Source organism: Hyla sarda, chromosome 8 (assembly GCF_029499605.1).
Source record: "Hyla sarda isolate aHylSar1 chromosome 8, aHylSar1.hap1, whole genome shotgun sequence".
In the NCBI taxonomy this organism is placed as follows: Eukaryota; Metazoa; Chordata; class Amphibia; order Anura; family Hylidae; genus Hyla; species Hyla sarda.
The window spans coordinates 62,401,344-62,418,339 of NC_079196.1; the positions used below are offsets into that span (position 1 = coordinate 62,401,344).

At 40.0% G+C, this 16,996-nt stretch overlaps 1 protein-coding gene across 1 annotated transcript in view; it reads left to right on the forward strand.

The window, feature by feature from the left end:
- Positions 1-16,996, forward strand: part of OSBPL6 (oxysterol binding protein like 6) — a 282,887-nt gene that overhangs the window by 216,394 nt on the left and 49,497 nt on the right. The window contains 5 exon segments of the mRNA XM_056536461.1: positions 223-476; positions 8,135-8,272; positions 13,533-13,596; positions 14,229-14,307; positions 16,846-16,990. Of these exon segments, the coding sequence (XP_056392436.1) occupies positions 223-476; positions 8,135-8,272; positions 13,533-13,596; positions 14,229-14,307; positions 16,846-16,990 (680 nt within the window).

Genomic DNA, 16,996 nt, shown 5'->3' on the forward strand with positions numbered 1-16,996 from the left:
GGAAGATCGTGGGATATTCTACGGATGTCTAAGACTGCAATATTATATAAGACTGTCTAAGACGTATTCTTTAGGTTCCTTCATGTATAATGTCGTAACTGGACAAAATTTTGGCAAAAGCCGATACGTCAGCATGGGAATAGTAAATCTGGGCCTATGTTAGCAATTTTGGTGGCTCTGTATAGATTTCTAGGCCTCTGAAATGTCTGATTTGTCATCCAGTTCTCAATGGAGAACTTTTAGGTGGTGCATACCGAACAGGACGAAGAACAAGTCTAGCTGCGCCTTCCCCTGATACCAGCAATATCAACCTATGGAATATTCTAAGAAATAACATTGGAAAAGACCTGTCCAAAGTATCCATGCCTGTAGAATTAAATGAGCCACTTAATACCTTACAGCATCTTTGCGAAGAATTGGAGTACAGTGAACTGTTAGATAAGGCTTCTGAGACGGAGGATCCTCATGAGCGCATGGTACCATAAATTTATAGCACTGGGATGTCTAATATACATACAAAATATATCTATTAGGTCTTAAAGGGGTTCTCCGGTGGAAAACATTTTTTTATTTTTAAAATTAACTGGTGCCAAAAAGTTATACAGATTTGTAAATTACTTGTATTTAAAAATCTTAATCCTTTCAGTACTTATCAGCTGCTGTATACTACACAGGAAGTTCTTTTCTTTTTGAATTTCTTTTCTGTCTGACCATAGGTTTTTGATCCTGTAAAATGGACAGAGGTGTCAGCAGAGAGCACTGTGGTCCGACAGAAAAGAAATGAAAAAAGAAAATAACTTCCTCTGTAGTATAGAGCAGTTGATAGGTACTGGAAGGATTAAGATTTTTAAAGAGAAGTAATTTACAAATCTGTTTAAAGGGGTACTCCGGTGGAAAACAATTTTTTTTTTTCATATCAACTGGTGCCAGAAAGTTAAGCAGAATTGTAAATTACTTCTATTAAAAAAATCTTAATCCTTCCAGTACTTATGAGCTCCTGTATACTACAGAGGAAGTTGAGTTGTTCTTTTCTGCCTGACCACAGTTCTCTCTGCTGACACCTCTGTCCGTATTAGGAACTGTCCAGAGTAGGAGAAAATCCCCATAGCAAACTTCTCCTGCTCTGGACAGTTCCTGATACAGAAAGAGGTGTCAGCAGAAAGCACTGTGGTCAGACAGAAAAGAACAACTTAACTTCCTCTGTAGCATACAGCAGCTGGTAAGTACTGGAAGGATGAAGATTTTTTAATAGCAGTAATTTACAAATCTGTTTAACTTTTTGGCACCAGTTGATTTGAAAAAAAAATAGTTTTCCACCGGAGTACCCCTTTAACTTTCTGAATTTTTTTCTTTTTTTAATCAATTGGTGCCAGAAAGTTAAAAAGATGTGTAAATTACTTCTATAAAAAAAAAAAATCTAAATCCTTCCAGTACTTTTTAGGGGCTGTATACTACAGAGGAAATGCTTTACTTTTTATATTTCTCTGTTGTCATGACCACAGTGCTCTCTGCTAACCTCTGCTGTCCATTTTAGGAACTGTCCAGAGGAGCATATGTTTGCTATTGGGATTTTCTCCTGCTCTGGACAGTTCCTAAAATGGACTGAGATGTCAGCAGAGAGCACTGTGGTTATGACATCAGAGAAATCTAAAAAGTAAAGCCTTTCCACTGTAGTATACAGCCCCTAAAAAGTACTGGAAGGATTAAGATTTTTTTAAGTAATTTAGAAATCTGAAGAAAGCAGGTAGATTCCAGCGATTAAGAAACTTCACCTTTATTGGAACCACGTAAAATCATTGACATGGAGAGAATTCAGTAAGACAAACATTTAAAATTCCAGGAGTCAGCGCCAAGCATGACGCGTTTCAGGTCATGTGACCTTTCATCAGATGCATGGTGGGAAACAGAAGGGTGGGGGAATAAATCCCAGTCGCCTAATGGAACAGGTGAGTAGGATATCTATCCTACAAACTAGGGATTAACCCTATGCGTTCCAAAAATAGAGACACCCCTCTGCTGTAAATAACAGGTACAAAATCATAAATCATTCAACACCTATAACCATAGTTACAAGATAAGTGCAAACAATGTATATGAAACCTGTATATATTTTTTTAGGGAGACACAAAGTGTATATTTAGAGGAAAAAGGTTGCCAAAACACTAGTAATTATGAAAAATAATACAACAAATAATAATATATATATAAAGTATCAAAGGCAACCTAAAAATAATTAGTAGTGAAGAATGACGTCAGATTTTAAATTTAACCCATGTGGTTGAAATGTGCGCAAAGAGTAAATCCAAAAGATTTCCCTATTGCGTAAGGATTTGATGCGGTTTCCACCTCTGTCAAGTGAACAAACTATCTCAATACCTGAGAAAGAAAAGTGGGCTACATCACCATCATGAACATTTTTGAAATGTTTGGAGACATTTGATGCGTTAGTGTAAGAACTGCTGCCAATAGCTCTAAGATGTTCCTGGATGCGTTTTTTCAAAGTTCTTTTAGTGCTGCCGATATAGGATACATTGCAGCTATTACAAACTATTTTGTATATTACGTGAGTAGATTCGCAATTGATAAATTGTTTAATCGGCACAGAATTCGAATCGGGAATTAAAATCGTAGAAGTCTTGGCAGCATGTGCACACACGACGCATCTAGGTAAACCGCATTTGAAAAACCCATTTACTTTAATCCATGAACGAGAACCAGCAGTGGGAGCAAGTGACAAGGCACTCGGAGATAAAAGATTACCTAGATTAGGGGCCTGTCTACTCGAAAAATTTATACCATTTTTTAAATATTTATTAAGGATGGTGTCCTGACATAAGATAGGTAAGAATTTATTAATAATAGATTTAATACTATTAAATTCTAGACTGTAAGTAGTGGTAAAGGTGGGCTTCGATACCGTATTCGAAAATGTTCGATTAGGTTTTGGTGTAAGGAGGCTATCTCTAGATTTTTGTAAAACTTTCCGTTTGGCTCTGTTCAGACACCAGGGCTGGTAGCCTCTCTGACCCAAACGATAAAAAATATTATCCGATTCTATTTGAAAAGATTCATCTGTGGAACAATTTCTGCGAGCACGGGTCAGTTCACCCACAGGGACGGCTAAAACCGTATGTTTTGGGTGACATGACTCTGCGCGCAGAATGGTATTACCTGCAGTCTATTTTCTGTATGTGGAAGTGTGAACACGTCCCTGTCTGCTGTCAAGTAAAATGTCCACAAATGGAGTGACGGATCTGTGCCAGGTTGATGTAAAGAACAAATTATGAGGATTATTATTAACGTAGTCAACAAAACAGGAGGCACTGTGTTCGGAGGACGACCAAATTATGATGACATCGTCAACATATCTTCCGTACCAAACAATGTTGGAAAAGAAGGGGTTGATGTCAGAAAATATATATTGCATCTCCCACCAGTGGACAAAAATATTTGCCACTGAAGGGGAGGATTTGACTAAAGGACTGGGGTTCTCACCATCTACCCACTTTAACGTATTTAATACCATTTTGGACATCAACAAATTTGTCAGAACTTTGACTTTAAAAAAACATTTCGATATAGTGGACACTGTTGAATCTAATGCAGTCCCATTGTCTAGTGAGGTTTCCACGGCATCACATGTGTCTCTTAACAATAATTTTCCTTCCTTCCATGACCAAAATGCGTTTTGTGATTTATTGTCATTGGATTTTGAGACACGGCGACATGTGACCTCAGTGTCCACCTCACCGTCCTTCAAAATTAAAAATCCTGATTTCTATCCTGTTGGCTCTAGGAGTCCTTACATGGACACCTTTCAAGACATGGTCATGAAAGAGTTAGTTGAACTCAAACGTTCCGGTTTAGGACCCAGAGCCAACAATTTATCAAAATCTGAACGAACTGCTCTAAAGGATTTGAGAGATAACAATAACTGGGTTATTCGATCAGCTGACAAGGGGGGGGGGGGGCTGTTATATGCATGGATGTAGATCTTTAGTGTCTGCTTAATAAGCGGATTTTAAATGATGAGGTCACATATACACCTATTACATATAATCCCACCACTCTGTTTTCTTCCAAATTGGAATCGTTACTTAGATATGGTTTATCTTTAGGGGTATTATCACAAAAAGAATTTGAGTACATATGGGTTACTAATCCCATTACACCAATATTTCATTCATTACCGAAGATTCATAAGGGCCAATTTCCGCCTCCTATGAGACCCATAGTGGCGGGCATTGGTTCCCTTAATGAACCCCTTTGTGAATGGGTAGACTCACTTCTCCAACCCCTTATCTCTACGTGTCCTAGCCACATTAAAGATTCCCAACATTTACTTTCGATAATGAATCAAATTGAATGGCATACTTCTTACTCGTGGCTTACAATGGACATTGAATCTTTGTATTCTTCTCTCCCTCATTCACTTTCACTTCGAGCAGTGTCGGATATTATTCACAACTTTTCCATTTACAGTGAGGACTTGTGCCAGTTTGTTCTCGAGGCTTTGAATTATATATTGACTCATCATTTTTTTAAATTTCAGGACCAATACTATGTTCAGAGGACGGGTGCCTCAATGGGGGCCAAATCCTCCCCTTCAGTGGCAAATATTTTTGTCCACTGGTGGGAGATGCAATATATATTTTCTGACATCAACCCCTTCTTTTCCAACATTGTTTGGTACGGAAGATATGTTGACGATGTCATCATAATTTGGTCGTCCTCCGAACACAGTGCCTCCTGTTTTGTTGACTAAGTTAATAATAATCCTCATAATTTGTTCTTTACATCAACCTGGCACAGATCCGTCACTCCATTTCTGGACATTTTACTTGACAGCAGACAGGGACGTGTTCACACTTCCACATACAGAAAATCGACTGCAGGTAATACCATTCTGCGCCCAGAGTCATTTCACCCAAAACATACGGTTTTAGCCGTCCCGGTGGGTGAACTGACCCGTGCTCGCAGAAATTGTTCCACAGATGAATCTTTTCAAATAGAATCGGATAATATTTTTTATCGTTTGGGTCAGAGAGGCTACCAGCCCTGGTGTCTGAACAGAGCCAAACGGAAAGTTTTACAAAAATCTAGAGATAGCCTCCTTACACCAAAACCTAATCGAACATTTTCGAATACGGTATCGAAGCCCACCTTTACCACTACTTACAGTCTAGAATTTAATAGTATTAAATCTATTATTAATAAATTCTTACCTATCTTATGTCAGGACACCATCCTTAATAAATATTTAAAAAATGGTATAAATTTTTCGAGTAGACAGGCCCCTAATCTAGGTAATCTTTTATCTCCGAGTGCCTTGCCACTTGCTCCCACTGCTGGTTCTCGTTCATGGATTAAACTAAATGGGTTTTTCAAATGCGGTTTACCTAGATGCGGCCAAGACTTCTACGATTTTAATTCCCGATTCTAATTCTGTGCCGATTAAACAATTTATCAATTGCGAATCTACTCACGTAATATACAAAATAGATTGTAATAGCTGCAATGTATCCTATGTCGGCAGCACTAAAAGAACTTTGAAAAAACGCATCCAGGAACATCTTAGAGCTATTGGCAGCAGTTCTTACACTAACGCATCAAATGTCTCCAAACATTTCAAAAATGTTCATGATGGTGATGTAGCCCACTTTTCTTTCTCAGGTATTGAGATAGTTTGTTCACTTAACAGAGGTGGAAACCGCATCAAATCCTTACGCAATAGGGAAATCTTTTGGATTTACTCTTTGCGCACATTTCAACCACATGGGTTAAATTTAAAATCTGACGTCATTCTTCACTACTAATTATTTTTAGGTTGCCTTTGATACTTTATATATATTATTATTTATTGTATTATTTTTCATAATTACTAGTGTTTTGGCAACCTTTTTCCTCTAAATATACACTTTGTGTCTCCCTAAAAAAATATATACAGGTTTCATATATATTGTTTGCACTTATCTTGTAACTATGGTTATAGGCGTTGAATGATTTATGATTTTGTACCTGTTATTTACAGCAGAGGGGTGTCTCTATTTTTGGAACGCATAGGGTTAATCCCTAGTTTGTAGGATAGATATCCTACTCACCTGTTCCATTAGGCGACTGGGATTTATTCCCCCACCCTTCTGCTTCCCACCATGCATCTGATGAAAGGTCACATGACCTGAAACGCGTCATGCTTGGCGCTGACTCCTGGAATTTTAAATGTTTGTCTTACTGAATTCTCTCCATGTCAATGATTTTACGTGGTTCCAATAAAGGTGAAGTTTCTTAATCGCTTGCATCTACCTGCTTTCTTCATATCCTTGGAGGATTATATTGCCGTGCGGTGGCCGGGTGAGCTGACTATCCTTCTACTTTACTCTACTAATTTAGAAATCTGTTTAACTTTCTAGCACCAGTTGATTTAAAAAAAAGTTTTCCACGGGAGTACCCCTTTAAAGACTGTCAGTGCATTAATTGTGATAGCAAAGGTGTCTACTTACCCCAGTGTTTCCCAACCAGCGTGCCTCAAGCTATTGCTAAACTACAACTCCTAGCATGCCCGGACAGCCAAAGGCTGTCCGGGCATTCTAGGAGTTGTAGTTTAGCAACAGCTGGAGGCACTCTGGTTGGGAAACACTGACCCAATGAATGATTTTACCAAAAGTTACACTTCTACTAATCATGGTGTCTCATTGCTGATCAGCAAGTAAAATAAGTGATACATAATACATGAGCCACAAAAAGGCATTACTCTTTCTATCTTCCTTTATGCCACTGGTTTATACTGCATATATAAATAATTTTTAAGTTTTTCAGGCAATACAATTTTACCTAAATTTTACCTCAAAAGGGTCTTAGAAAACTGTTGACTTATTACCAAGGCTCTGATTTTAGGGTGCATTCACTTCTTATTATGTGCATCCGGCAGCCAAATCCCTGCCGGACCCCATTCATTTCAATGAGCCGGATTGAGTCAGCTGGTGGCTCCAGTGGGTTCATTTTCCAACCGTATCCGGCTTTTGACCCAGACTGAAAAATTGTTGTCAGCTGTAGTTTTCAGTCCAGGTCAAAAGCGGGATATAGTCGGAATATGATCTGACTGGAGTCAATTGATAAATTGGATATGGCACGGATCGGGCAGCAGTTGGTTTTGAAATTCTCCCAACAGATCTGGCTGCCGGGTGCACAAAACAATATGTGAATGCATCCTCATTTGCATATTTAGGTTTTCCATCAGACTTTTCGGCATGTTTGATGACAAGGATAGTGCAGTCTCTAGCACTATTATTGCCGACATAAATATGGAAATCCTTATGGCACCATGGAAAATGAAGGCAGTTGTACACTGGCTATAAGACTGTATGTGCCAAATATAAGCAGTCAAGAGGAGAATTGTTCCACTGGATAATGTCTTTACAGCAAACACAGTATGAATTTCTCCTTGTTGCACGTGATTTCACACTGGCAATATTGATATAAACTTTTCCTGGCTTCTTTAAAGGGAATCTGTCATCAGTTTCACCCGCACTAACCTATTGGAACAGGCATGTAGTGCGGTTGACACTGATTATAATGATACTTACCCACCCCTGATCCTTGTCCTGTTCATCTGTTATGTTCCTTATTCTGGGCAGCAGGCTTGGTGCATGAGAGGATCTCTGGAAGCACACTGTGGGTGACACTGATGATAATGACACTTACCTATTCCCAATTCATGGTCCTGTCCACCCATTATGCAAAGGCGGCGCTCCAGGAGTGCGCTGAAGTTACCGCTGCAGCTTCCTCATTTAATATGGCTGCAAGCAGGCTTGGGGAAGGAGCAGCTGGAGCGCCGCCTGTGCATAATGGGCGGACGAGACCATGAATCGGGAATAGGTAAGTGTCATTATTATCAGTGTCACCCGCAGTGTGCTTCCAGAGATCCTCTCATGCACCAAGCCTGCTGCCCAGAATAAGGAACATAACAGATGAACAGGACCGCGGATATCATCAGTGTCACCCGCTCTACCAACCTGTACCAACAAGTTAGTGCGAATTACACTGATGACAGATTCCCTTTAAATAGAACTGTTAAATAAATAACAATAAATAATTTCATGTGACCATAAATTACGTTTCTTACTCTCTCTTTAAGGCCCTTATTGCTGCATTTGCAGTCTCAGGATATGCTGCCACATATTACCGAGCAGGAAGCAAGCCTTTCAACCCTCTGCTCGGTGAGACTTATGAATGTATAAGAGAGGACAAAGGATTTCGATTTTTTTCAGAACAGGTGAAGTTAATCCGTGACACCAGACTATAACAGTTAGAGCTTTTAACTTCCTTACACACTGTTCCAAGAGCTAAAATAACAGGATTGACTACAGATTACATTAAAGTACATTAAGACTTCAAAGACCCCCGAGACAACCACTGTGATTAGATTTTTAATAATTGCTTTGAAAGTTCTCCTTTTATATATCGAATTTGTAAGATAGACCATCAAACTAAACCAGACTTAAACTGGTTGGCTAGTTATTATTTGTTAATGATTTTAATCAAATAAATAATTATTCAATACAATATATTATGTTAATATGAAAGCTGCACCATTCTAACAATATCAATGCCTGTTCCAAGGTTCTGGATTGGGCTGGCTGGGTGACACTGCTCACTAGCCAAGATAGGCCTTTTTTTGTGACTGCTAATTCAGAGCCATTGAAGGGGGTTGACTTTTTTGTGACTTAGTTCAGTAGATGACAGCCCCTTTTGAGAATGTTACTGCTACTAAAAGCAGGGGGAGTAAGCAATCTGATATGTCCAGACTAATGCCGAAGTGCAGGGTTGGTACTGACATTGTGAGAATAGTACAGCTTTTACAGTTACACTATATTAGAAGGTGTTACTGATTCATATTTGCAGACTAAAAGAATAAAGGATTTTTTTTGTGCTTGGGCAACCTCTTTCGAGAGTTCCCAAAATCCAAGAATTTTAATTTCTAGGGGCACTCCGCTGGAAACTTTATTAATTTTTTTTTTTAAGGAGTAGTCCAGTACTGAAAAACTTACTGCTTATCCTAAGGATAGGAGAGAAGTTTCAGATCACGGGGGGTCCTATCGCTGGGGCCCCTGCAATCTCCCGTACGTGGCCCTGGCAGCCCGTGGGAAGGGGGAGTGTTGTCCACCGCATGAAGTGGTGGCCGACCCCCCCCCCCCCCACCACCACCTCAATACAGCGTTATGGCAGAGCCGGAGATTGCTGAAGGCTGCACTCTGGCTTTGCCATAGAGTTGTATTAAGGGGGCGTGTCAGCTGCCGGTTCGTGCGGTGATCAACACGCCCGCTTCCCACTGCTGCCGGGCCCCGTAAAGCTGATCGCGGGGGGGGGCCCAGCGGTCGAACCCCCCGCGATCTGAAACTTATCCCATTTCCTTAGGATAGGGGATAAGTTTTTCAGGACTGTTCTACTCCTTTAAATCAATTGATGCCAGAAAAATAAACAGATTTGTAAATTATAATAGTAACAAAGAAAAGGGTCCGGCCCTTTTCTTTGTTACTATTATTGTTTAGTCTACATATTTCAGTCCTGGCACCATCGTAACGCATGAAATTCATTATGAACATGGACTACCACTATAGTCTGTAGCATTTTGGACTTTCATAATAGATATTTTGCATTTTTTTAGACAGTTAGGTGCCACCACTATTATGTTTTTCTACTTTATTTAAGTTAGATTTGTAAATTACTTCTATTTAAAAATCTTGCTCCTTCCAGTACTTATCAGCTGCTGTATGCTCCAGAGGAAGTTCTTTTCTTTTTGAATTTCCTTTCTGTCTGACCACAGTGCTCTCTGCTGACACCTCGGTCCATTTTAGGAACTGTCCAGAATACAAGCAAATCCCCATAGCAAACCTCTCCTGCTCAGCACAGTTCCTGATATGGACAGAGGTGTCAGCAGAGAGCACTGTGGTCAGACAGTAAAGAAATTCGAAAAGAACTTCCTGTGGAGCATATAGCAGCTGAAAAGTACTGGAAGGGTTAAGATTTTTACATGGAAGTCATTTACAAATTTGTTTAACTTTATGGCATCAGTTGATATAAAAAAAAATGTTTTCCAGGGGTGTACCCCTTTTAAGGTTAAAGTCTTATTACTGCCTTACACTTAGACTGGATTTAATTAGTTTAAATTGCACATTTTTCTTATGAGGAAATTCTGATAAAAACAGTTTAAGCCCTTTAGAGATTGGTGTCATGTATATAAATAAACCATTCCTCTTCCACATTGGTAACATTGCATATTTAGAGGTGTTCTATAGGATTAAAAACTTAAATGCTTTCTTTTAGAATTGGAATGTGTGAATTGAATAGGGCACAGTTTTTTTGTTTTGTTTTGGAACAAAGCAACTATGAATTTTTATTATATGCAACACCTTTAAAGTGTGGCCCCACCATCAGAGCAATTTATCATATATTTCTTAAAAATGTTTATATAAAAATGTGTGTGTCTATATATACATATATATATTCAAGAACTGAAATATTTACATGCACTGACTGCTTAGCTACAGGAATTTTGTTGGTTGGCCAACTGCTAACACTTAATAGTACTTGTCTGCCTTTGATCCTCTGCTTGTGCCGGTCCCTGCTTCTGATCACTTCCTGCTCTGCTCTTGACGCAGAGAAACTGCCTGCTCAGCCAATCACTGACAGAGGTGGGTCACTGCTAACTGTAGTGTGGGGATGTGTTAAGAGCAGAGTAGGAAGCACAAAACAGCATTGATGGGGGATTAGAGGCAGGTGAGTACAGTTAGTTTTTTAATTTAAACTGAAAGGGGTATTCTGAAGCACTAATTTTCTGCTTAGATGAAGGTGGCATACGTTGAGTACATCTTATTAGATAATTATTGCTCAAGAATACCCCTTAAAAATGAAATACCTAATACCTTGTAGCAGAAAGAAAAATGTTGTTCTGATAACCCTGGTTATCAAACCAAACAAATTGCTTACGCTGGTTACAAGAACAGCAGAGATATGCATCTGTAGACAGCATGGTTAAAGGGTAGCCACAGTGTTTTTTATATTTTTTTTTCTGGCTAGCTTATCAAAAATTCACAAAGGCCAAACTTTTTGCAGATAAATTCTAAATCCATGATGAATCGTATAGATTATCGAAGATTTTATAAACGTTTACGTCTTTAGCTCAATTTACTGACATAAAATCACGATTAGCATTTACTCTGAACTGTGAAATGAAGATCATTACAATCACAGTGTCCTGCTACTGTAGCAACAGTCTCGGAAAAGTCACGGATGCATCTATTTTTATCGCAACATTAAAAAATATTCCCCTACTGTTACAGACTGTCCATGAATATATTGACAGATGGCAACTCGGTTAGCCACATTGAGATGGCATTAGCGGAACAGTTTTCTTTCTTCTGAATTACAACAGTTTGACATACTTTTTCCCAGTTACCAACTAAAAGCCTGCAAAGAGAAGAAGTATATTCTGAGAAATGAATGCATGTTTTTTTTTACCTGCAGTAGTATTGCTATGTGTGGACATGATGAGGCGTTTCTTGTTGTATGAGCACCTACAGTATGTTTAGTTATCAGCTTAGCACTATTGAAGTTCAGTGCAGGTCAGTGATCCGTACAGTAACTGCAGTACTCTGTATCTGAGATAAAAATGGAGTAATAGGTTTGTAAATATAACCTATAAACTACACAATCACATGAGAGAATTAGCATACCGCTCACTGTGTAAATATAGGCACTTCAACCGGACGTGTAGAACCACAGACTCCGATCAATCCCGGCAGGGTGGCGGCAGATGGATACGGGTGGAGCTTCAGACGTCCTGCCACGGACCGTTACACGCCCCTAGGCGCTTCGTCAGGCCGCGGCCTGACGAAGCGCCTAGGGGCATGTAACTGTCCGTGGCCCGAAGTCTGAAGCTCCCCCCGTATCTATCTGCCGCCTTCCTGCCAGGATTCTGTGATCGGAGTCTGTGGTTCTACACGTCCGGTTGAAGTGCCTATATCTACACGGTGAGCGCTCCGCTAATTCTCTCTTATGTGATTGTGCATTGGACTCTGCTATTTCTAGCGTGTAGCGCTGTGGGAACAACCATACCTGGCTCAGTATGATTTATGGACCTGGATACTGGGTCTTTCTTTATGCTGGTTGCTAATAGTAACGGCGGTGCTAGCTTTGGTTGCTGCCTTCTTTGACATTACATAACATATATATAAACTGCTGACCATTTTTTTTTTTTTTTTAGGTGGTTAGGTGGATGGACATAGAAGTGTCTAAATGAGTAAATGTTATCTGTTCTTTCCAAATTTAAAATGCACATATGACTTCTGTTTACTTGTCCTGTTTCATAATTACTTTTATTCCCATGAAATACCAATTCTGCAGCATCTTTTCTTAGCTCTGTGTTGTGCCACTCAACTAGAAATGTATGACTAAATAGCCAACTGGATGTGATCCTCGCAACCCTTGACAAAGCCGTGGAAAGGGTCGGTTCTGCCTATAGGCAAAATAGGCTGCTGCCTAGAGCGATCTCTTGATGGGGGCACCGCTCTGCATGCTGCAAGAAAGTTAGTAACCGGCCAGCATCTGAAGCACCCGCCGCTCATCAGAAGCACCCAGCCAGCACCCCTGTCGCATGAGGAGGGGGTTTGTCATAGTGTGTCACCCCAGTAGTAAGGTGGGGCATGCCTAACGGCGGAGCCAATGGGCGTCAAAATTAGCTTTCCTCTAGTGTGGCAAAAATCCCTGGATATGGATACGGCGAAACATCGTGGAGGTTGTTTATGGTTATAATACAGTCTGCCTACGCTGTAGTGGATACTGTAGCTAATTGTTTATTAACACTCAATATAAGTGTAGCAGCAATATAAGTCAATAGTAAATGGTCACAGCTCCACCTGGTGGTGTGAGAGACCACTACTGGAGAGTCAAAAACCATAGGTACAGACTGAATATTTCTGTGAATGTTTTTTCTTTGTTTTGTTTTTTTAAGGGCGGGGGGGGGGGGGGCAACAGCTTGGAAAGAGGCACTCTACAGACTATAGATAGTGTAGAAACACAATGGTAACACCAAGTTGGCTATTTAGTCATACATTTCTAGTAAGAATAACAGAGAAACAGCACCGTACTATGAGAAAAGAGGTTTCAGAATTGTTATATCATTGGGAATACTTACAAAAACAGGCCGGCCAGGAGAGGCCAAAGGTTCTATTTCAGGTGGTTATCCCATCTCAACAACTCCTTTGTAGAATAAAACAGTTTATCATGGCAAATCTGGATGTTCTAAGCTGAAATCAGGTGTTATTTATGTGACCATTCATGAATAATATATAAGGATGACTTGCTTGGAGTCTTTCAGCGCAGAATATGCTTTTTGCCGTGGACTATAGAGCTCTCTACATCTGTACACTTAATAGAGCCAGTTCTTTCTTTCACAAAACACTATGGCTTTTAACCAGCTTAGCCATCCTATTGTAAAACAATCTTACTTATTTATTTATTTATTTTTGTTCCAGGTTAGCCATCACCCCCCAATTTCTGCCTGTCACTGCGAGTCAAAGAATTTTGTTTTCTGGCAAGGTAATTGTGACCATACTATTTTAAAGCAAATCAGCTACACTTGACGTTCCAAACTACTGACACTATTAGATAGCTGTAAGGGCAAGGAGACCTCATCCTGGCCATTAAGCCTAAAACTAAGCCAACGCTTCCTGTTCTGTAGAGAAATCAGTTCAGCATTCTCTTCCTTATCATCACAGGCAAGATTATAGTGAAAGGTGATACCAGTATATAGACAAGATAGGATAAGGCCAATCACAATGGGTGATGGTCATGGCTGCCCTTCTGCCCCTCCCTGCACAATGAATTTTGCACAAGCAAAAGAACATACGTAGAACACTCTCCCATAGAAGTCTTCAAGTCCCCTCCAGTGTGATGCTTTTTATGTTAAAGTAGATGCTGTAAAGAATAACTCTAAATGATGTTAACAGTCTAGACGTTCAGGCAATATGACTTCCACCCATAATAATGTACCAAAAAACTGAAGTAAAAATGTATAAACAGAAAGTGGAAACAGATTAGAAAATGTCAGTCTCGCTCTAAATAATCACTAAAAAAATCCATTTAATGTTCTTTTTTATAGAAATGACCTTTTATTTTGTTTTTACATTGGCTTTGACATGAACTAGTAAAGTGAATTTATTTTATTTCAGATGTCAGATGGAAAAATAAATTTTGGGGAAAATCTATGGAAATACTGCCTTTTGGGACAATGAATGTTACCCTTCCTAGGTGAGTTATTCTGTATTTATGTACAATCTGATCTATCTGTGGTAGCCCTTGGGGAGTGAATGGTATGATGTTGGTATATGAGGGGTTAATATTAACTCAGTCACTCGTGACGCCAGGGTGAGGGCTGGTATGCTGAATCTATGTTCCGGCCTATCACCGCCCTTCCCAGAAGCGATAGGTGCAATAAAATGACTGAAGGTCCACAAGCAGATTTAACTTCAACTTGAATAACTTTACTGCAGTGCTTGCAATATCCAATGCGTAGTAACAGTCTCATATAACAGTTCTTAGGTTGCTTAGCGACTGGCAGAAGTTGCGGACCTTGCATGAAACTTATAGTCTCTGAATTTAGGGAATGATGTGCAGATCCGTCCGGATTTAGGGGAAATATTGAGTCCGGTAATACTGCATAGTGCTTAGGGGATGACACACTCTATAATTTAGATCATTCAGCCGTTGACGCAAGACTCAGGCCTAACTCACTGTGATTACTGAGAGATAGGTCTTCTCTCATCTAGAGCCAGGAGAAAAGAGAGAGATAAGATGTCCGCCGCTCCCTTATATGGGCAGGGGGCGTGGCTATTTTGATTGGTCCGAACGTCCGCCATTCACTTTACATGGCATCATGGGATTGCTTACATCACAGGATCTATATACCAGTGGTCTTCAAACAGCCGTTGGCTGTCCGGGCATGCTGGGAGTTGTAGTCTAGCAACATCTGGAGGGCTACAGTTTGAAAACCATTGTATATACATTGCAAAAACCCAAAATTAGGCTAGAGATACCAAAGTGAGGCTTGGAACGCATCCAGAATGAGGCTTGGAACGCATCACATGACCCGAAGGCCCTGCGACACCATGGAAACCAGTAATTAACCATCTATATACAGAAATAATACTATTTACGTTATTCTATGGATAAATTAGGAATCTATACACTATAATAGAGGCGACTAGGGGCGGACTGACTAACAGATATTACTAAGTCCTAGGTACTCTGGCTACGGGGACCCATAGATAAATAAGTACCGAATGAAATGCGGTACTGGGACACCACATATCTGTCTGTCTATCCATTCATATGTTTCCATATATGTTTCATATCTAAATTTCACCTAGGAATTTGCGGGTCACACATAACGTAGGGAACAGTGCACCCAGCAGAAGTAATCTGCTACTTATTGCTTTTGCCTTGGCTGTACCTACAATATTGCATATGTGGTGAGCTTGGGGGATGTAGGGTGAACAGGGGTGTTGCAGAGTACTGTTGCAGGGTATAGCATTAACCCTTGATTGTCGTGACGCCAGGGTGAGGGTTTCCTCAATGTATATGTCCTACCGCCACCCATCCCAGGAACAATAGGGAGGAATAAAGGATTGTCTACAGCAGAAGTTGTAGTAAACTAGAAATAACTTTACTGCAGATTTTATGCAGATGATGATAACAAACAGTCTTTTACAAGAGGACGGGGATTTAGGCTCCTCACAGGTTGGCTGGGACTTTGTAGTAAAATAAGCTTTGATTTTGCTTTACGCTGTTCCACTGAATTTAGGGGTATGTTTAGGTTCAGTAGTCACGTAGGATTGGTAAGATTTGAGTCGGATTAACTCACGGTTTAGAAAGCGGCTGAGGTGGAAGGCTTCGGGCCTAGCTTGTCTTGTAGCTGTGATAACAGATCTGCTCAGTTTGGTCGTGTGGAACTAATAGCGATTATTGAATGAAGCGCCCTTATATACAGAAGGGGCAGGACCAAAGCTTATTGGTCCCCAAACCTGTCGGTCCTAAACCAAGGCATTATGGTTCCATCACATGACCTAGTCACATGACCCAAAGGTCCTTAAACCAAGCATAACACAATTCATTAGAAATCACGTGACTAAAGGTCCTGTACATCAATTACATTATCATAAAATATATTAAATATATACATGTCTAAATGGCAATATGAGGCGACTAGGGGTTAACCCACCAGGAAAGCCCTACCAGCATGGAGGAACTCTGACTGTGGGGACTTAAGACAAAGGTACGGGACCAAGTCCAGTACTGGGACACCACACATACAATTATCCTGTGAATCGGGGAGGCTAAGGTAATATATACAGACTAGTATATTTATTATATTCTTTTCATATGGATACTCTGGATATTACAATATTAGAAGTTAGTCCGAGGGTAAGAATGGAGGTGTTGCAGTTCCAGCTTAGTGTCCCTCTCCATAAAGTGCCATGCACAGGTTATCCCCAGGACAGCATAGCCTCCAGTGCCACCTAGAATGCCCCCAAGTAGCAATCTAAATACCCCTCCACCGGTGCAAGAAGTTGCTTTTTGTGGGAAAAGATACATAGAATGCCAGGATAATCATCATGTGGTGATATCAGAACACACAATTAGAATTGCACAAATATTATCAATATCATAAGACCTATCGATGGAAAATGTAAATTGACCTGTGTTATATAAAGGTTTGTCAGATCTTGGATCTGGTAGTAATGAATCAGGTATTTACAGAAATAATCTTTTTCTGGCCTTCATTTATAGGTATGGAGACTGCTATGTTTGGAATAAAGTTACAACCTGCATACACAATATCCTCAGTGGTAGAAGATGGATAGAACATTATGGAGAGATCACCATCCGGAACACAAAGAGCAGCGCTTCTACGTGTAAAATGACATTCATCAAGGTATTG